The sequence below is a fragment of the Bos indicus genome, chromosome 22 (assembly GCF_029378745.1).
Source record: "Bos indicus isolate NIAB-ARS_2022 breed Sahiwal x Tharparkar chromosome 22, NIAB-ARS_B.indTharparkar_mat_pri_1.0, whole genome shotgun sequence".
Classification (NCBI taxonomy): Eukaryota; Metazoa; Chordata; class Mammalia; order Artiodactyla; family Bovidae; genus Bos; species Bos indicus.
Window position 1 is genome coordinate 5,044,854 of NC_091781.1, and position 23,168 is coordinate 5,068,021.

At 47.5% G+C, this 23,168-nt stretch overlaps 1 protein-coding gene across 1 annotated transcript in view; it reads left to right on the forward strand.

Moving 5' to 3' along the window:
• The window catches only part of TGFBR2 (transforming growth factor beta receptor 2), a 92,493-nt gene that overhangs the window by 23,548 nt on the left and 45,777 nt on the right, over nt 1-23,168 (forward strand). The window contains exons 2-3 of the mRNA XM_019984582.2: nt 14,455-14,623; nt 18,920-19,110. Of these exons, the coding sequence (XP_019840141.2) occupies nt 14,455-14,623; nt 18,920-19,110 (360 nt within the window). The remainder of the gene's footprint in view (nt 1-14,454; nt 14,624-18,919; nt 19,111-23,168) is intronic.

A 23,168-nucleotide genomic window follows, 5' to 3' on the forward strand; every position in this document is an offset into this window, starting at 1 on the left:
TGACTCAGTTATACTTGTATATACATTCTTTTCCATTCTGGTTTATCACAGGATCTTGAATGTAGTTAGTTCCCTGGGCTATACAGAAGACCTTGTTGTTTATCCTTCTTTGACTTCTGAACTGACTTCTTTATATTATGACTAATGTTGACCAACCAGATCTCAAGCTTTTCATTTTCTCTCAACTCTGCCCTGACTGTCCATACCTCCATGTCTGGGTCCAGTACATCTTTTTGTTTCTATTGTCCTGTTTTCTCTGTGAGTATATTTTTATTCCTGCTCCAGAAAGTATGTATTAATTTTTTACAAGTAAGGAGAATTTATCAGGAGGGTAGAAGGTTTCTCTTGGAACCTAAGGAAGGCATATGAAGCTTGCCTTTGAGAACTCAGGGAAATGGAAACCTGGAAGGGGCCTACTGCGTGCCAGGCAGTGTTCGTAGTCTGGAGCACAAAGTCCACGTGTACCAGTGAGCAGACGGGACTCTGCTGCTGTGTCAGGGATGGTGAGTTCAGGATGTGGGCAGAGCGATTGGCATGTCCTTGTGAGCAGAAGGTAGGTGTCTGGAACAAGAACATTTTGGTTGGAGGCAACAGCCAGTTCCGATGCCCTAAAACCAGAGGCCGCTTGTCACCTTTCCCCCCGCCCAACTGCCTGCTGGCTTTCGTATTTACTTCTCTTTTTACATTTATAGACACATCTTACGTTGTGCTCCATAGAAATGGAGCCAGACTGCACCAGCACTGGCGTAGGTAAGAAGATCCGACCAAGGTGGTGAGGGGGTTCCCTTGTAGCTCAGTCAGTAAAGAATCTTCCTGCAAGGCAGGAAACCTGGGTTCAATTCCTGGGTCAGGAAGACCCCCTGGAGAAGGAAATGCAACCCACTCCAGTATTCTTGTCTGGAGAATCCCATAGACAGAGGAGCCTGGCAGACTCCAGTCCATGGGGTTGCAAGAATCAGACACGACTTAATGAGTAAAACCACCACCACCAAGGTGGTGAGAGACCGTGAAATGGAGTAGAATGTGCTCTCTCAGTCTCCTAGGAACCATGCCGCTTTTTACACACATTGGCCTTTGCTCCAGCACGGGGTCGGTTGAATGAATGAGACTGAGTGCAAATCAAAGACACCGAAGTCAGCTGCTTACAAGAGTTTGCATAAAACTCTTCTGAAGAACTATAAACTTCACTGTAGTCAAGAACTGTAGCTTGACTTCCTAGTCAAAGGTAATTGACAACATTTTGAAGTTGAAGTTGCATGCTCCACCCTTAGCCCTTGTGGTGAATGTTACTTCACCATCGCCCATCGTTGGAAGCATCCCCCTGGATCCCAGGCCCGAGTGATAAGATGCACTTCTAGGGCCTTGTGGTTCTCCTTTTTCCTGGTTAAAATGACTGTTGGATGGATAAAGAAGATGTGGTACACACACACACAATGAAATACTGTTCAGCCGTAAAACAATGAAATCATGCCTTTATAGCACCATGGACGCTACTGGAGATGATCATTCTAAGTGAAGTCAGAAAGAGGAAGACAAATGCCATGTGCTGTCACTTACGTGTGAAATCTGAAATACGACGCAAACGAGCATAGAGTCTGTGAGGCTCAGACTGTGAGATCAGACTTCGGTTGCCGAGGGGGAAGTGGGGATGGGCGTCTAGACGGAGCAGAGGCAAACGATTATATGTAACGTGGAAAATCAAAAGCGCCTGCTGTGTAGCACAGGGAACTATGGAAAAGAATATTCACAAACTGTATCTCTGGATAACTGAATCACTGCAGCAGAAATTATCACGACATTGTAAATCAACTATACTTAAAGAAAATAACTTTAAAAAGTAAAATGACTATTGGGATCTAACTTGACCCTCCTGCAACCTGTTGACAAAGATCATCATGTAAATGCTGCTTTCTCTTCTCACCAACTGCGGGGCTCTCGGGACTTGCAGGGGTGGGGTGGGGCTTTTAACTTGTCACTTGTTGGAAGATAGCATGATGTGGCTCACAGCTACTTACCTGCACAGAGCCTTTCACACTATTTACTGCAAGTAACAGGAAGGTCATGGCAGCCCGGGAAGGGCAGAGACCTGCCTCACTTTCTCGTCCAGTTGCGCCTTGAGAAAACAAGCCAAGTTGCCCAGTTTAAGGGCAGATTCTCATTTTGTTTCAAATTTCCTACCCTTTGTTGTCCTTTCTTGAACTTAACAATGCTTGAAACTTGTTTCTTTTCAGTTTCACTTCCTCTGCTTGAAGGACGTGAAGAGGGGGGTTTCAAAATGGGTGGCGTTATCTTAGAAGCCAAAGTGAACCTGAGCATGCTTTTTCCTTTTTCGATGCCAGCAAACCAAGGTTTGTTTGGCTGCTCTTAATCCAGTAAAGGTGCCCCACTCGCCCTTCCCTCGCCCATGGCCAAGTTCTTCTAGAATTGGGTCCCTGTTCACATAACACTGAGACTCAGAGTGCTCTTTACTTTCATTTCCTTAAAATTGACTGTATTTTCTTTTCCTTAATTTGCATTTTGGAGAGAATCAACCTTAAACAGATGGCATAGTAGTAGGAGCTTGATTTTGAATTTTGGCCTTTAACTCAGCCAAGACTTATGGAGCCCCTGATATATGGCCCACCTGGGCTGAGGCTGTCTGTCCTGGAACAAGACAGGTGACATTCCTGCCCTCATGAAGTTGCCAGCCTCTGCCTACCAGCCTCAGCTAGGTACTTAAACACTTCCCTCATCTGTAAAGTGAGAACATCAGTCTTTCATAACTACATGTCACACATAAGCAAGGCAGTGAGCAAGCAAAAGGGTCAAGTGTAACCATTCCTGTTGTTATCAGTTATCATTCAAGCTGAGCTGGGGAAATGGATCTGAGTAAACTGTTAGCAGTAAAAGTCTCTGTTCTAAATTGGAACTTCCTCCTCATCCCCCATAGTTGGTGGAAAGGCCTCTCTACGGGCTGAGTGGAAAGTGATCCTCTGTCCCCTGACAGCATTTTCCTTCTTTCCAGTCTCGTGATGTGCGGCTGACACTCTGGTTTTGCTCTTAGAAGCCCGGGTCAGCTGCCCTGATCAGGTGTGTGTCTGTGCGCATGAAGGGGGGATGCGGGTCCTTCAGCAGTGTGCTGAGAAGTGGCCCATGGTGGGTTTCTCCATCTGCAGAGAATACACAGCAAAGCGAGAGTCCTGAAGCCGTTTCTCTCGTGAATGGAAACATGACATCTCATGGCATTTAAGTAGGGCTGCCAGGTCAATGCTGGGACATGTTTGAATTATTCAGCTTTCATGACTTTGGGGGTGGAACTGTGAATGTTTTCCAAAATGAAAAGGACTTGAGACATCGTTGTGCTCAGCACAGTATTTGACTGGTCCAAGGATGAGCTGTGTAGACTGGTTGGGAGCCTGGAGCCCTGCCGTGGTCTTCTAGAGACTGCTCCACTCCCTGCCTGGCCGGTTCTCCAGTGTGATTCGGGGAGCAGTAGCCCCTCGTGAATTTTTACGTGATGAAATGGACTCAAGGAAAAGAGGTTAAGAAATAGTGTTTTCCATATATCTGAATGGCATGGAGCCCCTCTTAGCTAGACACTTAAAAATCTAGTCAAGTTGTTGTCTGTGTTCTCCACTTTTCTGTCCGCTGTGAACCTAAGTGTCCCGGGTCTTTTGATTGAGAAGGAAAGCCAGCCATAACTGTATTTCAGCATGTTAGAATTCCAGAATCTTAAAGTGCCTCCTTGCCTGCCCATCTCTGAATGTTGAAATTCACTCATTTTATCAGCACGTTGCCAGATAACACACTAGGTGACTCAAAGCCAAAGCAGACCAGCTCTGGCTTGTTGAATGTTTTGCAAAGGTCAGCAGAGGATTGGAAAACTTGACCTTCAGCTTACTACCTATTTGCCAGATCTAAGCTGGTTGTAGACAGTATTTTAAAACCACATTTTTTGTTTCTAGAAGGATTGTTAAAAGACCCTAAGCACTCTTGGAAACCTTTTGGTAACAATGATTGTTTCCATTCTATCTCTGAAAGCTTTGGGAGCATCACAGTAACAAAAGTTATGATATTTCGTTTTGTCTATTCACTCAGATGTCCTGAAAGATTTCTTGGAAGTCATCAGGCTGCTGCATCCAGCTGATAACTGGGAATAGACTTACCAGACTCTTCGTTATCTTTGTCGCTGGCATGCCTTTCCTGTAATTTTCGTAACGGAGAGAGAGCATTGCCTGCTCTGTTCCTCTTCTCCCCAGAGAGTGCTTGTATGGCACTTCTTCTGTCTAGATGGCTTTTACATGTATGTCAAGCCTGTTTTCTTTCCATCTTGACCCTAAAAAGTACCATTTCATAGATCAAGAAATGGAGGTTCTAAGAAGTTAAGTGGCTGACCCCCAAACCTGAACTCACACTCACGTTTTTGTCTTGAAAAGTCTTGGACTTTACCAGCCTGCCCTTATTATAAGCAAAGTAATTGCAGAGAACCAAAGCTGCCTTCTAAGAAGCTTACTGCTCCCCCACCCTCTACCTGCTCCCCTCAGCTCCAGCTGGCCGCATTCAGGGTCTTTGCCTTCAGCTGGAATGAGCGTACACCTCTGCTCTTAGACCTGTGTAGCAGGAATCTCTGTTTTATTGTTCAAAGCAAGAAAGATGAGGGCTTACATATGACCTGTGGCTTTGTCTCTCTTTGACTGTCTCTCATTGACCTTCCGTAAGTTATTCACCTCTTCGACCCTTAATTTCCCCATCTATAAAATGATGATGAGAAAATTCCATGGCATTTGTGATGAGTAAATGAACTAATCATCACAGCGCTTAACACTGGACTATGCATTTGGCTTGCATCCAGTAAATGGTGATAATAGAAATAATAGTATTATTATAGATCAGTTCGCATAGATCTGATTTCTGAAGCAGAAAATGTCCCTTCTCCTTGAACTGAAATGTGAGTAGCCAGAGCAGAGAAGCAAATGCATATTGGAAAATATCCATAGTAGGGAGTTCATCACAAATTTTTACATTCCTGTGAAACCTCTAGTAATGGAAGAGAGAATTGAATGGACATGATAAACACTCACTAATGGAAAACATTTAGATGGCTGCAGGGTGGGGCAGGGAGGCCGGAGCCGCGGAGCAGCAGCTGGGAGGAGGCGCAGGCACAGGTGCTCTGCACCACCTCGAGGGTGCCGACCCTCCCCTCCAGATAGCGGTTATGTGAGGGGAGGTGGCCCATTGTTGCCCCTTCTTTTTATTTTCTTAAATTCAGTTAGAAATCCAGCTTTTCATGTAACATCTCCTCATTTTCAGACTTGGTTCACATCTGAAACAGAACTTAAGCCATATCTGGTTGCCATCCCCACCTCCCGCCCGATGTGGTGATCTCGGCTGCGGCATCTCCTAGCCTGGGCCAGCCCAAGGCTCCCTCGTTGCCAGAAACCCAGCCTCTCAAACCAGACTCACCATCTAAAGGAGTATCTCTCCTGAGTGTAGTAGCATTTCCGGCCCTTTTCCAGATCACAAATATGGGAATTATCTGCTTTGACTGATATTTTCACATACGTCATAAAACTGTAATTGAAAGACCTTTCCAGCACTGGGCGCACACCAGGACACTGAAGCACATTTTGAAAGAGAGTTAGGGAAAAACGGCCACAGAAATTTAGGAATGAAAAGCCGGATCTCACAGGAAATTGATACTCAGACCAAATTCCTTGCTTAGTTGAAGCAAACAGCTTAACCCAAATACTTATTTTTCTGATGGTCAGATAGTTGCTACCTTTTAAAAAATCCTTTCCTACCGGGATTTTGTATTAATTCTGGCATTTTGCTTTCAGTTGCCTCAGCATTTTGAGTTAAAGTATTGTTTAATTCATAAATAAATAACTTAATGGAAAAGCATATCTTTGGGTAGACTATTTCAAAGTTCTTTTGGCAAAAATCATTTTGTGCATGTTTTTAATTTCCTGTCAGATCATAAACATCTTGCAGAAAGAACCGTGCTGTATTCTGTCCAACCTTTCCATAAAAGGTTAATATGAAGGCTCTTCCAGGGCAGATAAATAATGCATGTTTGTTTATGTTGGCTAATTTTTCTGCTAAGTAATAAATGATTTTAGCTGAATTGGAATGTGATAACACTCCATAAATCCCGTGCTCATTATCTTGCCTCCATCAGACTATTTACCATGTTGTTTTGACTGTCACTAAGAGAGTTAATCATCTTTTATTTTCAATAATCTCTGTGTTATTTTCCTTGTTGCTACAGCCCGTCGTCAAGTCATATCACCTGAAGGAGAACTGTTTTCTCCGTTACTATTACTTTCTGTAACGGGCCGACTCTAATGGCCTTCCTAGCAGGATGGTTACGACGTTGCTGGTCTGTGAAGTGGCGCCACAGCCTGCTCTTCCCTCGGTGAACGACCCCATGTGCACTGATGTGGGCTCCTGCTCGTCAGCTCGTTCCCTCTTTTCCTCAGCCCCAGTGCCGGCATGCTCTTGGGTTTTGGCTCATTTCAAAAATTCTACAGTTAGGATTTATGCGCTACAGATAAACGCGCTGTTAAAAATCAGCTTTCTCAGTGATGAACTAAAGTTGGCAAGTTTGGCCGGTGGTTTTTGTTGCAGACTGCTCACCTCTGCCCAGCCTTCTCAGAAGAGTGTTTTATCCATGAGATCTCTGTTAAAGTTGGGAGACCTAAAAGTGTTGCAGCTCTCTGAACAGGCAGAAGTGCCTGTATTTTGAAATACTGCCTCTGGCTACAAGACAGATATTTCCATCTGCAAGAGTCATTTTAAATGTTTGCGTTTTGTCACCTGATATGTGACCTGATTCTGGGACATATATCAGAAAAAAAAAGCGAATTCAGCAGCTTGTTTGAGAACTCAAACTGTACTCCATTCCTCAGTGATCCAAGAAATTCAGGGATAAGCAGAAAACAGAGCCTGCCTGCTTGGAAATTATTTGGAGTTCTTGGGGCTGGGGAGTATAAAACAGGGAAGAAGCAGGTGAAATCCCTACTCAGTTGTTTTACGTTTGCCACTCTATTCAGCTCTAGCTTGTCTTAAACATATATTATTAGTTTTATATGTATATAACTCCTTTAATAGTTCCTTGCAAATCAAAATTTAAAAATCCTAGTTCAAAGGCACAATCAAGTTTTCAATTTAAAGCACTCTATGGAATTAATCCCTTTGAAAGATCCCGTAATTCCTTAATTTGCTTGTTTGGGGAATACAAATTTATGTTTATATGGCTTAAAGCCATCCATAGATCCATAGTGAAGTGTTAAACTCATGAGCCAAAAAGGCTAAAAAAAAAGAAAAGAAATCCTTAAAGCTAAGTTCCCTCGGTTGAACAAGTCAGAGGGTGGAGAATTATTACAGACATAAACACACACACACACACACACACACACACACACCCACCCACCCACACATACCCTACCACCTTCCAGGGCTTCAGAGAAACACACACACACACACACCCCCTACCACCTTCCAGGGCTTCAGAGTTAGCTCCGTAACAGTGGCATTAGACTGGAGTTGTATTAGGAGGGCAGAGGGCCTGCAACTGTCCAGATTCAGGGGTTTATTCACCAGCTCCTGATTTTTAAGTTTTTAAACCAGGCTTGAGTTTCTTCAGTTCACTCTTAGAGTATTGTTGTTGTTCAGTCGCTCAGACATGTCCGACTCTCTGCGACCCCATGGACTGCAGTGCACCAGGCTTCCCTGTCCTTCAGTGTCTCCCAGAGTTTGCTCAGACTCACATGCATTGAGCCAGGGATGCTGTTTAGCCATCTCACCCTCTGTCGCCCCCCTTCTCCTTATGCTTTCAGTCTTTCCCAGCATCAGAGTGTTTTCCAATGAGTTGGCACTTCACGTCATGTGGCCAGAGTATTAAAGCTTCAGCTTCAGCAACAGTCCTTCTAATGAGAATGGAATAGTCCTTTCCTGTAGTCTCATAATAGATTAGGTAGACAAAATCAGATTCTGTTGTTGCCTGTTGTGCTTCTGCTGGGACATTTTTTATGCCTCCTCACTCTCCTTGTCTTTTGTAAATCTAGTTTTGGTCAAGCCATGCTATGAGCTGTGTAAACCTCGGACATCCCTGTGGCTCTCCTTCTCTCCATCTGTCAAAACAACGATTGTTGTTGAATAATTCTCTGTCTCCAGAGATCCTGCCCATAGATTGTCTGGATTCCGCACTCTGCTCAGCCCCTCGTGGTCTACGCTCTGCTCCCAGTCAGAGTGCCTTTCTGTCCTCTCACGCCTCTGAAAACCACCCATCCTTTAAGAATAAGCTCCTCCATGAATCTGGCTACCCCTGTATCAGCTTTTTGTCCTTTTCTGACCTCATGCTTGCACGGAAAGCAAGTTGGTTGCATCTGATAGCTTTGCCTTTCTATCTAGTACGTAAGCCACAGGAGGGCAGGGACCCACCTAACGTTTAAGTCTCTTTCTGTGTGGAGAGGATTTCAGAGACCTGATGAATCCCTGGTTGTTGACCATGTAGGCAGCAGTTTCAATGTGGAAAAATAGGTGTCTTTTCTTACTAGGCTTTTGACTGCTAGGAATGATCTCCTTGCCTCTTCAAGTAGATTTTAGAGTATGGATTAGGTCATGCTTGGAGGGTCCTCAAGGAGTATTATCATTGCAAAACATATTTGCGTGAGAAACATGGATGCCTTCAGGCTAGTGTCTCTGAGTCTTTTCTGTGAAGACTCTGGCCTCCCAGTTACCTCTGTGGTGGTTTTTCCAGAACAGCTCCTGGTGCCCAGAGACCTTGGGGGACTGTCGTTGGAGAAAAGCCCCTCCTCTCCCGCTTTCAATATACTTATCATTACTTAAGGGATGAGGGTTAAAATACAATTTTAAAACTAATAAAGAAGGTATTGCCTTGTGTTAGAAGTTCCGAGTATGCAGCAGATGTTCAGAGAAGGAAAATCTTTCTCAACTATCTCTGGCTTAATTATGAGGTGTCTTTTTGGTGTATTTATTTACTTATTATAGCAATTGGCCAAAGGCTTTGACTCACTGGGGAATGTCTCTCTTTTCATTATGAATATGAAGGGTCCTGTGCGGTTGTTCGGTGCTTCGTTCTGGGCTAGAGAACGCGTGTGACAGGCCCCTAGACTGGTCCCACTGGTCTCAGGGGCCCTGGATGTCTGTTGCCTGCATCGCAGACCATGGTGGCTGGCTGCCAGATGGTAGCCTCTGTGTCTGACTCTGAAACGCCAACTGCAATTGAAAACCTTCTTGCCGAGAACAAGTCTTTCCATTCCGGGACCATATGGTGATCAGAGCCTCTGGGCCCACAATCGTTTATGGGGGCAGGCTCAAGAGAAGAGCAGATGGGAAGAACTGTCATAGGAGAGCGTGGCTGGAAAAATGGTGAGGAATTGGTATTCAATTTTGCTAGATCCTGAATGAGTGGAGACAGGGGACTCATGGCCAGCCACAAGCTGGGTTCTCCACAATTCGGCCCGAAGAGTGACCGGGCAGCTTCAGCGTCAGCTGAGCATGGGGTCAGTGCCTACCTGAGAGGAGGGGCGGAACCTGTGAGTGCTTGGCGGGGCTCCAGTGCTGGGTCTCTAATCAAACGGGAGCCTGGGGCTTGCTGTGAAGGTAGAGGATTGACGGCTACAATCAGCTGACCTTCCGAGAAGTATATTACCCTCAGTCACGTGACTGGGCGTCCTCCAGTCAGTTGGGTGGCCTTACATACAAGCAAGAACTGAGGTTTCCTGGAGAAGGAATTCTGCCTGAAAACTGCAACACTGGTTCCTGCCCGAGTTTCCAGCTTGCCAGCCTGCTAGAAATTCCAGACTGGCTATCCCCGCCATTGCATGAACCAGTACACATAGAAAACACACCCGGGTGGGTTTAGCATGTCCCCAGGGGATTTGTGTGCTTATTAGTGTCAGAGGAGCACTGCTGTGAGTCATAGTGGTTCTGTTCGCCAGTTGCCTTGGATTATTCTTTGAGATGCTGCACTTGGTTATATCAGTTTTAATAATCCTTGCTATGAAATTTATAGCACAAAGCAAGACATACACAGGTGTTTGTAGAATAAATGAATTTCTAAGTGCCCTCAAAACATGCTTTAAAATGACAGTAGATAGATGCAGGAATTCAAAGCTACCCAAATGCATTTCTGCCCAAATGTTTGGGATTATTTCTGGAATTTTGAGACTTTACCTAATAGTTCAGCTAACGGTAGACACCATTCCAAAAGGTATGCAGTCACAGTTTGTATGCAAAATCCTTAATATTTTTATGGAATAATCTAACCCTTATTAGGCTGCTCATCTTTGACCTTCAAAGACAACAGCGCTGCTGCTCAGTCACTTCAGTCGTGTCCAACTCTGTGTGACCCCAGAGATGGCAGCCCACCAGGCTCCCCCGTCCCTGGGATTCTCCAGGCAAGAACACTGGAGTGGGTTGCCATTTCCTTCTCCAGTACTGTTCTAGAAATAGACACAGCTAAGCATTTACTTTATTCACATTCTTAAGACCTGGCAGCAAGGTCTCTAGGCAGCAAGTTTGGGGAAAACGTGCTCTAAAATGAGGAAGGCGATGTGATCGAGACTGAAGGTCTTGCCATGAATCATGGGTCTATGTGAAAAGAAGTCCATGTGACCGTCATGTGCTGAAGGGAGGCCGCCTTCGCTCACTTCCTTTGCTGGGTGGCTTTCTAGGTGAGAGATCTTCTCATTCTGGAGAATGCTGCATGCTGGCTCAGTGTGTCCGGCTCTTTGCGACCCCATGGACTGTAGCCCACCAGGCTCCTCTGCTTGGGGCTCTCCAGGCAAGAGTACTGGAGTGGGTTGCCATTCTTTTCCCACGGACTGGAATGCACAGAGGCAGTCGTATGTGGAGTGAATGACCATGTCCCCCTGCCCCCACTCCTTCCCCCCGCCGCTCTTGCCTCCCATTCTAATTAGCCTTGAACTGTCCAGCAGGTTCTCAGTGACCTGTGACGACTCTGGAGTGGGCCTAGGTTTCTTCACCTGGGACTACGGCCCTTCAGGGAATAGTGAAGCGATGAACCAAAGTTTGTATGCATTTCTCTCTACCCCCTCGCTCCAGAGTGAGAGCAGAAATCTTTTATCACTATTAGGTGGCCCCCAACAAAGGTGTGAAGAGCGCTGTGTCCCTGCACTTACCTCTCTGCCCCACCAGGGCTCCTGTTCACAGAGGACAGTGCTGGCTTTGAGCAGAGGTTGGAAGTTCCTTGCTGGCAGAATGCTCCAGGTCAGGGGCCTCCTGGTCAGCTAGTAGGGAGTGGCTGGTAGGGCTGGGGGCATGGCAAAGACTCTGCCCTGTGTCAAGGCTTTCAAACTGAAAAAGAGAAAAAGCTGCCAAGCTAGAAAGTCCATTCACCTCAGCAGTGGTAGCTTTTACTGTCACAAAGGGGAAAATGGGGCCTCCTTGCGGGTACTTAGGAGGCTCTGTGATAACTGAACACCTTGACAAACAGGTGGGGTGCACACAAGCTGCCTCCCTCCACGGGCCGTGCCTCCAAGCGGGGGTCAAATGGGCCTTTCACCTCTCCCCAGAGTTCACCGGTGCGAATTCTCACGTTTGGCCTCCCCACCGGGCAGCCAGGCTAGGCAGCTCCCCGAGGCCCGGCCCCCTAACCCTGCAGCCTGCCGGCCCTTCTTTCTTCTTCTCCTCTTCTTTCTGTTTTCGGGATGACACTTTTTTGTCTCTTCCCTGTGGACTGTTTTGCGGGCATCAGATCTAAAGCACTTCTTCTTGTCCACACATCTGTGGCTGCTGCCGCCGCTTTCACCAGCAGTCACGTCTGACTGTCTTGCTCTCCCATCACTTCTCACTGTCATTTTGACACATTTCTTAGCTTTTTGCTAGAAAAAGATTTGCCGGCGCAGGAAGGACTCCTTTGCATCAGCAGTGTGTCAGAGTGCGGATCTCGTGGCTTTGGTGCGTGTTTTCCTCCGGCTCTGCTGAGAGGCTCCCCTCCGCTGTCACAGGCGTTATGTGTGTGTGCTGTGGACGGGGAGGGTATCTCTGTGCCGCTTTGTTATGTACCTGTTATGTCATTATGTCGGTGTCTCAGCCTTGGCTGCGTGTGAGAATTGTCTGGGCAGCTTCTAAAAGTCCTGGTGCCCAGGCCACCCTCCAGAATAATTAAATCAGCATGTCTGCGGGGTTGCGGAGTATTCCATGAATTTGTTAAGCACCCTAAATGATGGATGGATTTCAGCACGGGCCCCAAAGTTGATAACCACTAATGGAGGCTAAAATCCTAAAATGCTGGAAGGCTGAATTCCAAGTCCTGGAGGCTTGATGTTATATTTAAAAGCAACAAAGCTTTCTAACCAGCAAATAGATGTTTGTCTGAAGCTACTCTATTAAAAAAAAAAAAATCAAATAAACAGAAGACAGCCTGGCTTTTTTTTTTCCTTGCCCATGTCTTTTAGGGAAGCCCGAAGGGTTAATTTAGCTGTTTCACAAATGGATCCAAATCTAACCATTGTAGGGGGAAAAAAAAATACATATATATATATATATGTATTTTTTTTCCCTGTTGTCTTAGTCTCAAATGGAACGCAAGATTCAGAGAACATTGCAGCCTGTATTTTTAGCTAAGTTTAGTTAGAGCTCTTGGTCCGGGAGACATTGAGAATTTCAAAATAGTTTGTTACCTCAAAATACATTTCCTGAAATGGACTTGAGGCCTGAGAGGGATGAATGGGTTTTTTTTTTTTTTTTTTTTTTTTGCTTCTATATTTATTGTACCACAAGAAAGCAAATCTTAAATTTATGTAAGTTTTTATTTTTAGAGACCCAGGAAACAGGTGCTTTGCCCAAGCGACAGAAGGCTGCGTGGCAAAATGTCAATGGCAGACTAGAATTCACGGGCAGGGAGCGGTGGGGGAGGGCCCTGAAGCTGTGCATCTGGCCTCAGGCCAGAGCATCCTTAATGCAGGGGCGGACCATGAGGGCTTGCTCAGGCCTGAGAAGCACCATCCCACCTCCTGAGGGCGGGTCTGGTCCTGTGCCCCTGTGCCCGGGCGCCCTGTCTTTTCTCGTCTAGCAAGAAGGGGCTTTGAGTTCACGTTTGTTGAGGATACCCCGGGCTCCATCTCCCGGCTCACACTTTCAGTTGCCAGCACTGCCACTGGCAGAGGACCTCACAGAGGAAGAAGAGGGGCGAGGGTGTCATGCCTCGTCAGCGCCCCTCAGCGTGACGTGTGCTGCAGGGACAGTTTGCCTTCAGCGTGTCACTGGTGGACGTGAAGGAGTCTCACGTTTGCTCGCACACTCTGCCCGGGGTGAGTGGAGAGCGCTGTGTCCCTCCCTGCCTGGTGCAGAGCCAGATGTGCACCTCTGTGTTTGCTCCTTCGTGGATTAGCTGGTCACCATTGAGCAGTACACGTTTTGGGTGGCATCTGAGCGATAGCCCCTCTTCTTGGCCCTGGAGAGGCAGCGTGGAAACAGGCAGAGAAGGCCGCTTGGAGCTTGCGTTTGGTGTGGATTGGAAGCCACTGGGTGGTGGGGAATGTGCAGAAGATCAGACGAAGCCCTATGTTGATTGCCTTAGGACCACGCGGTGACGTTTAACAGAGGCCAGGAAGGTGCAAGAGGGCAGGTGAAGGCCAGAGGAAGGGCAGGACCTGAGGCAGGCGGGAGCCTGGCTTCCCCCTGGAGAGGCCCTGGTGTCCTCGAGGGGAGTGAGTGAAGAGAGCGGGCAGCCGGTGGTGCTGGGAGGGCAGAGGGCGGAGAGGGGGCAGGCAGCAGAGCCTGGAGCTGGAGCTCACTGGCACTCACGTGTGTGTTGTGTGTGTGTATGTGTGTGTGTTTGTCTGGGAGACACACTTTTATCAGCTGAGTTGGCTCAGGGCAATAGGGAGAAGTCAGAGCCAGGCTTTTGCCAAGAAGAGCATCACCCTGATGCTCTGGTGAGTGTAGGTCAGGAAGGCAGCGGCCAAGTCTGCCCTCTTTCCCAGGGTCTGCTCTGAGCCGGCTGACCCTCTTTGCAGATGCGGCAGCTGCGCTCTGCGTGGCCCCGGTCTGCCCGCCGCCCTCTCGTCGGGCTCCCGCACCCTCTGTGCCTGCCTCGCTTTTGAACTGCCCTGCCCTGGTCTGTTTTCATCTCCACCCATCAGCTAAACTATCACTTCCTTTAAGAGCACGTGCCACAGCACCCAGTACCACGTGGTAGGCCGACCTGCCATCTGTCTCTAGATTGAGCGCAGAGGTTTTGGTGGAAGGAGTGCCTTACGATGGTCGCTGACAGAGGCAAGAAGTTGCCAGGCCTCCCCCAGCCGACCCCACCCCTTGCTGGCTTCCATGACAGCCTTCTCCTTTGCTGCAGAGGTGTTGGCAGCCTCTCTCCACGTTCATTCTTAGTGGCCCCGGGTTCATCTGGCATCGCGTCGTATCGGGACTCTGTTGGTAGCGGGCTGCGTTGGCTCACTGTGTGGTGCGTCTCTCTTCTCTTTGCAGTTAACAGCGATATGATGGTCACTGACCACAACGGTGCCATCAAGCTGTCACAGCTGTGTAAGTTCTGCGACGTGCGGTCGTCCACCTGTGACAACCAGAAGTCCTGCTGGAGCAACTGCAGCATCACGGCCATCTGCGAGAAGCCGGAGGAGGTCTGCGTGGCTGTCTGGTGAGGGTGCCTCTCAATGCTGCTCCCTCCGCCCCTTACAAGCAGTGCGCGTTCGTGCACCTTCGTGGGATGTTCGTGGGATGTGGAGTCACGTGTCTCGTCTCTTCCGCATCTGTCCCGTTTCCCCCACTTCAGACCCTCTCTCTCAGTTACGCAGTGTAATTTCTCGAGATACTCTGTACACTTTCAAATACACACATGCCCCTTCCTTGCGTCAAGGAGAGGGATTTGCTGCTTGCCAGCCACTTAAGTGACCCCCCCTGGGGACCCTGCAGTGATGCCCAGAGCTCTGTTCTGAGGCGGACTCCTCCCTCTCTCACAGAGATGGATGCTGGGCTGCTGCAAGAGGGACACACTTGTCAGAGATGGAGCAGCGACTCAGGGCGTCAGAACATAACCCGTTCCTTAGTCAGAAGCCTGGCCACCGCAGCACACCACCGCTGGCCAGACTCCTCGTCTTTCTCTGGGAGCAGATTCTCTCTTCCCTCCCTTTCCCTTTCTTTCTCTTTCTTCTTCCCTCCCTCATCCTCTCATTTTTGCTACGTACGCACACAAACACACACACAGAGGGAATCATTTGATTAGCACGTAGTTATTAACACATATTATGAATTAGAGGTATGAGCCAGAGATTAAAAAAACAGTGATAATTAAGAGAGTCCTCACTTTATATTAAAAAAAGTATACATTTGTTGATGAAACGTAACATTTTGAAGACTTATATGGATGGTTTCAATGTATCAGCTATTGTTTTTTAAAGTAAGCTCTGTATCTCCTGGCTGTTAGCAAATGAGAATATCCACCTGGTTATCTTTGCCTGCTCCTTTGAGCAGGAGTCTCCAAAGACTTTCTCCAGACCATGTGCCCTCAGCCTGGACAATAGATCTGAGAGCCTGGCACATTTCCTTACCTACCGGGGCATGAATCAGGTTCTTAAGAGCTAAAGGAATGTTCACAGCCAAGACCTGTCATGGTGGCTCGCCATTACCTGCCAGCTGCATTGTGTCCAGCTCTGAGCCCTGCTTTTGCAAAAGGGTTTTGACAGAGGTGGTGTTCGAGGAGAGGGACACGTGTGATGGGAGGTCCAGAAGCATGCCAGCCGAGGGCTGGCAGGGGCAGGGAGCCAGGTTAGTCCAGTAAAGAGGACGTGGGCTCTGCGGAGGGAGCGGAAGGGCTCTAGAGTGGGAAATGCAGTAAATAAATGGTTGTGCAGAAGCCTACAAGGCTGGAGAGACACACAGCTTTTTGAAGGGGATGGACAGACACACCTGAGCTCAAGGTCAGCTGAGGTGTTCTCTCAGTCGTGGTTTCCTGCCAGTGGGGCAGGCGCCCTTCTCTGGAAGCATCAGACCAAGGTCAAGCGGGGGGGAGTGACCACTGGTCAGGTTCAGGGCAGAAAGCTTCAGATCCCGACTGGGTGACCCCAGGCTCCTCCTCCGTGTCTGTTCTCTGCTCACCTTTGCTTACGTAGCCACTGGGGATGAGAACTTAACTTCTGCACCAAAAGCAGACTTTTTCATTCAGGGGCATTTCCCTACCCCTAGTCCAAGTGCAGGGGGTAGAATGTGAACCGCGCGCTCCTGGCATTGATGCTTTGCTGTCTCTGAAGGTAGGAGCATGGGGGCCGCTCTGCCCCCTCCGTGTTTCAGATGTAGAGTAAGCACAGTGAATGTTGTTTCTGCCTGTCTGCAGAAAGACACATCCAGAGGTGAAGAGAGGGGGTGCCAGTGCGGGTGCTCTCCTGTGCACCACCACCCCCCACCCTCCAGGGAGGGCCCCGACCCTGCACTTACCAAGCTGGAGTCGCTCTGTGTCCAGGGACCAGCTGCCTAGGACTGGCTGGTGCAGGGGCCCCAGTGCTTGACCACATCGCCTCAACTTGGGACGGCTCCGATGGGCCCTCGCAACCCCCAGGCGCCCAGAGGGCAGCTGAGGCCTATCGCGAACTCCTTGCCCACTCTGTGCAGATTTGCTCCCTGAAGGGACATTTCCCCAAAGCACTTGCACAGAGCTCTCACAGCCTCAGAGCCTGTGTGCCTGGGCCCTCACACTCAGACACAAGTCTATGTTAGAAGCAGCTGGGCGGGGGAATAGAAGACTGCTGTCTGTGATCCATTTCAGTCTTCTTTTCATTCATTCATTTGTTGAATTAATGCCAGTTGTGCACTCTCACCCAGTGAAACGCTTAAGTCCTTTTCAAGGATAGAAATATTTTGGAACCAATATTAATTTGATTACTGTGGTTCTTTTGTCATGGATATTGACAGTCTCTTCAGTTGCAGGACAAAGAAGTCTGTGTTTATTTCCCTGTATTTTTCCTTTCTGTGCTTCAGTGAATCCAAAATGTTTTGCACAGTGGGCCCTGTCTGTCCGGGGGGCGCTGTTACAACACTGAGTGGAGGAAGCCCTTAAGGACCTTATGGAGCCTCAAGTTTTTTTGTTTTTTTTTTACACATGTCTGTAAGTATGTAGTGAAGGAAGTGAAGTCTCTCAGTAGCTTCCGACTGTTTGTGACCCCATGGACTGTAGCCTGCCAGCCTCCTCTGTCCATGGGGTTTCGCAGGCAAGAAAACTGGAGTGGGCTGCCATTTCCTTCACCAGGGGATCTTCCCGACCCAGGGATTGAAGCTGGGCCTCCCGCACTGCAGGCAGCTTCTTTACCATCTGAGCTAACAGGGAAGCCCATACATGATTGCGTATATCCTATACGTACGCCTACTCTTGTTTAGATTCTTTCTCCGTATAGGTCATTACAGAGCGCTGAGTCAAGGCCCTGAGCTACTCAGCGGGTCCTTGCTGGTGTCAGTCACGTATAGTAGCGTGTGTACGCAGTCCCCGGTAACACACATGTGTTTTCTGCATCCGTGACTGTGCTTCTGTTTTGCCTCGGGTACTGGGGTTGAGCCCCCTCCCTGCGGTCCCAGTTCTGCGGTTAGTGGCGGTGGAAGGCGAGGGCTCAGAGAGAACCACCCCAGGGCTCTGGAGCGGCTTTTCTTCGAGCTCCCAGTTTCTTCCTTGTCCCATCCCAGGGCCTCTGGAAGCTTTGCAGAGGAGCAATACCATGCCCTTCCCTGAGAGCCTGGGGGACTCGGCGTGCCTTCATTTTGTTACCAAAATCAAACACAGACCCCCCCAACACAGACGAGCACACACCTGTGTGCTCACCCACCTGTGTTCCCCCCGAGAGCCCTTGAGCTCTCTCCACAGCCCACAGCCTATGGGGTAAGGAGGGCCTCTTGTTTCATGGCCACTGTTTTCGTCAAGACCTCCCAGTAACTTGGGGGTTAAGGAGAGGATTTTTTTCTACTGTGTTTTTCAAAAGTATTTTTTAATTTTTATGCAGTTTTTAAAGGTTACCCTCCATTTCCAATGATTAGAAAATACTCCTATATTCCCATCCTTGAGTGTACCTTACACCCAGAAGTTTGTGCCTCCCACTCCCCCCACCTCCTCACTGATTTGTTCTCTTTGTGAATCTGCTTGTGTTCTGTTGTTTCTTAGATTCCACATATAAGCGATATCATACAGTGCTTGTCTTTCTGTGTCTTATTTCATTTAGCATCATTTCCACCAAATCCGTCCACATTGCTGCAAATGGCAAACTTTGGTGGGGGAACCTCCTGGCTCCCTGCTGAGCTGGGCTCCAAGCGTGCGGTGCGCAGGGACACTCGGTTTATGGTGTCGGCACGGAAGGATGCCTTGTGGATCTTTCCCACATTGCTCTGTATTTTCCCTCACGTCCCTTTCTTCATGCAGGAAACCGCAGTTCTTCATCTAGAAGTTTCTTCTGTCTCCAGCCCCACCAGCTGCTGGCTGGGATGGTGCCCTCACTCACGGAGCCCTGGGCCCAGCAAACAAAAAGAGCAGAACCGCAGCCTCTTTGCCAGACACACTCCCTGAGAATAACTTAGCTAGATTCTGTCCAGCAAACTAGGGATGTGTTGGGAGCCTCACAGGGCAGTCAGGAGGGAAGGTTTAGAATCACCCCCAGGACCTAGCCATGTCCTTTTCCCCACACTCTCCCTCTAATGATTGAATGAGTGAATTAAGGCTTTGAGTGTACTTTCCCAACAAGTTAGGCCCCGAGACAACCCTCATGTTATGATCCTAAGTGGGCTCTGAGATAAGCAAAGGGAAAAGTGGAGTGGGTGGGAAAGCATGGGAGATGCTGGGCGAGCTGTCAGAGATGGAACTGTAAGTGACGGGAGGCAGTGCCACTTAGAGATGACGTCCTGAGGTTGACACGGCCCAGACCGCCTCCTTGGGGTCACACTCACCTGCCTTCTCTGCACCCAGGAGGAAGAATGATGAGAACATCACGCTGGAGACAGTCTGCCACGACCCCAAGATTGCCTACCATGGATTTGTCCTGGACGATGCTGCTTCTTCAAAGTGTATCATGAAGGAAAGAAAGGGGTCCGGAGAGACTTTCTTCATGTGCTCCTGCAGCTCCGAAGAGTGCAATGACCACATCATCTTCTCCGAAGGTGAGTGTTCTTCCCGAACAGTCTGCAGGCACAGGTACGTCCTTCCACGGCTGGTGCTGGGAGCGGGCTCACAGGCCCCCTTACTTGCTGGAAAGAGGGGCTTAAGGGGTAACAGGGTCGGCTCTGGTCTGTATCCAGTCTGGCTCCTGGGAGCCACATTATGATTCTTCACCGAGGTTCTCCAGGCGCAGGGCCTGGAAAGGCAGTAGCGGCATCACCTGAGAACGTGAAGAAGTGTGGGTTCCAGGCCCCAGCCTGGCCGTGGAACCGGAAACTCTGGGTGCACGTCCAGCAGTCTGCATTTAAACAAGCCTTCCGGCTGATTCTGATGCTGCTCAAGTTTGAGAACGACTGGTCCAGCGGTGAGCGGAAGCTGTGTGATTTGGGAAGAGCCATGCTTTGAGTCAGCTCAAGTGGTCGTGTGCACACACTCACTCCGTGGATTTGTCTAAAGGGCACTTACCCTTTGTCACTTTTGAGGAGGACTGCGGTGCAGAGGCAGTGAGGATACCCCACACTCGGAGCCCAGCTCAGCCAGTGCCCGCCGGGGAAGTGCAGCAGCTGGCTCAGTGTGGAAGGAGGGCACCCACGTTTCCTTCAGTGTAGAAACATGTTCAGTGATTTTAAGGACAAAGCTAGTATATGTCACTTATCAAATATACAGACAATCCAACAGTATATAACAACTGTAAAATGGAAGACCTTCGCCTGTTCCCTTCCGCCCAGCCCAGCAGATGAGCTGTATCGATGGCCTGTTGGATGCACCCCTGTCTCTGCCTTTCATCCATATTAGCCTTCCTTCCATCCCCTCTTTCCCTATTCTCTCCCTCTGTCGTTCCTACTTACCTTCCCTCCCTCCATCTGCCCATCCGTCTGTCTGTCCACTGTCCCATCTGTCCATCCGTCTTTCCATCCATGTGTCCATCTGTCTATTCATCCATCCGTCTATTCATCCGTCCATCTGTCTGGCCATCCATCTGTTATTCTGTCCATACATTCACCCACCCATCCATCTGTCTATCCATCTATCTGTCCATCCATTCATTATACCCACTCATCCATCTTTCAGTGCAAATAGTTAATCATACTATAAATATTACCTGGCGATAATTTTTTTTCACTCAGCCACTTTTATTCCTTTTCTAAACAAGATAATATATATAGATGTATTGTAACCTGTTAATTGCTGTCTAGAATTGTATAGGCATATCTTCTACAAGTGACTTAACCATTCATTCCCTTGTTGATAGATTGTTTTAGATATCTCCAGTTTTCCACTTAGTGGTACACTGACTATCTTAGTAAAAACATCTTACACATTTGTGCTAATGTTTCTGCAAGAGAGACTTCTAGAAATGAAATTTCTGGATCAGAGATATGCACAGTTTAAATTTGGATAATTCTGTTAAATTGTTCTCATGGCCCTCCCTCAAAAATACATAAGCATATGAATTTCCATCTACTTTCTCCAACACTGGAGAGTATGTCTTTTAATTTTTCCAGGCAGTAGTGAAATTAATATTCTTTTGGTTTTAGGATTGTAAATCAGAATAAGGAAAAGTTATTTTAGCCCTCCATAGGTCCAATTCAACAAACAATCCTTTGGGAACCCAGGTGCTGGGCTGGCACACTACCCCTTCTGCCATGTGTGTGCCAGCTACGGGGCACGATGAGCCTCTGCTTTGTGGTGCCCGTGGGCGGGGCAGGCCCCTCTTTCTCTGTGTCCTTTAGCCAGTTTCCCTCCCTTCCTGTTCAGCTTCCTGTCCAAGTGAAGTTCTCAGTGTACAAGGCGCGCATGTGCACTTCGTTAGCACAACACTTTTCAAAATCACTCCCCTCTCCTACTTGTTCCTCCTCCAACCATGCCATTTTGTTTTTTCCTTATGTAATTTAAGTTAGGAGACATGCTGCAACTAGATTTAATCACACTAAAACATGGCAACCCTGGTGACCGGGTTCACCCTGTTAACCTTCCCCAAGTACTTCACCTTTAAAAAGAAGGCCCAGGCTAAGCCAAAAGAATCAATCCCTAATAGTGGAATATCCATTCATATTTACTATCATCTGTGAAACTTTTCTCTCCTTTTGCATTCTGGCTTATCCACAATGGAAGAATTTATTTCTTTCAAAGGTGACAAAAGTTGACAAATGGCTTGAAAATTGGATATATTTTATATGTGTGTGTGTGTACTCCTGTAAGCTCTTAAGGTGTTTATGACTTCAGTTTTCAGTGTATTTCAACTCATGTGATAATCATGGGCACACGTTCATGTTTTCCCTCTTATTCATTATCAGACTGTTTGTTTCCTTGTGAGGTGAGATAATCAGCATAAAGGCAGTTTCTCATTGTACAATTCAAGAAATCCAGCACAGCTGATGACTCAGATATCTGAGTGATTTCAGAGTCTTCTAAAATGCTCAAGGGAGTATGCTTAAAAATAAGTCTTTCCTCTATGGTGAGATATTTTCCTCACCTACAACATCAGGTATTAGAACACTTTGGGATCGATTTCTCTTATTGCCACTATCTGTTCTTTATACTAAACAATGACAACTTAAAAAATTAAAGTATAATTGACCTACAATGTGTTATTAGTAATTACTGCTATATAGCAAAGTGACTCAGTTAATCACCCTCCCTCCCCCCCCACACATTCTTTTGTATATATTCTTTTGTGACTGATCATAGGGGATTGAATACAGTTCTCTGTGCTCTACGGTAGGACCTTGTTGTTTATCCGTTCTGTATATAAAAGCATACGTCTGTTAATCCCGACCTCCCAGTCGATACTCTCCAAACCCCTTCTCCCTTGACAACCACCAATCTGTTGCCTGTGCTCATGTTTCTGTTCCATAGATAGCTTCATTTGTGTCCTATTTTAGATTCCACATATATGTGATCTCATACAGTATTGTCTTTCTCTTTCTGACTTAGCATGACCATCTCTAGGTCCATCCAGTTCAGTTTAGTTCAGTCACTCAGTCATGTCCGACTCTTTGCAACCCCATGAATCGCAGCAGGCCAGGCCTCCCTGTCCATCACCAAATCCCAGAGTTCACTCAAACTCACGTCCATCGAGTTGGTGATGCCATCCAGCCATCTCCTCCTCTGTCGTCCCCTTCTCCTCCTGCCCCCAATCCCTCCCAGCATCAGAATCTTTTCCAATGAGTCAACTCTTTGCATGAGGTGGCCAAAGTATTGGAGTTTCAGCTTCAGCATCAGTCCTTCCAATGAACACCCAGGACTAATCTCTTTTAGGATGGACTGGTTGGATCTCCTTGCAGTCCAAGGGACTCTCAAGAGTCTTTTCCAACACCACAGTTCAAAAGCATCAATTCTTCAGTGCTCAGCTTTCTTCACAGTCCAACTCTCACATCCATACATGACCACTGGAAAAACCATAGCCTTGACTAGACGGACCTTTGTTGGCAAAGTAATAATGTCTCTGCTTTTCAATATGCTATCTAGGTAGGTCATAACTTTCCTTCCAAGGAGTAAGTGTCTTTTAATTTCATGGCTGCAGTCACCATCTGCAGTGATTTTCGAGCCCAGAAAAATAAAGTCTGACACTGTTTCCACTGTTTCCCCATCTATTTCCCATGAAGTGATGGGACCAGATGCCATGATCTTAGTTTTCTGAATGTTGAACTTTAAGCCAACTTTTTCACTCTCCTCTTTCACTTTCATCAAGAGGCTTTTTAATTCCTCCTCACTTTCTGCCATAAGGGTGGTGTCATCTGCGTATTTGAGGTTATTGATATTTCTCCGGGCAATCTTGATTCCAGCTTGTGCTTCTTCCAGCCCAGCATTTCTCATGATGTACTCTGCATATAAGTTAAATAAACAGGGTGACAATATACAGCCTTGACGTACTCCTTTTCCTATTTGGAACCAGTCTGTTGTTCCATGTCCAGTTCTAACTGTTGCTTCCTGACCTGCATATAGGTTTCTCAAGAGGCAAGTCAAGTGATCTGGTATTCCCATCTCTTGAAGAATTTTCCACAGTTTATTGTGATCCACACAGTCAAAGGCTTAGGCATAGTCAATAAAACAGAAA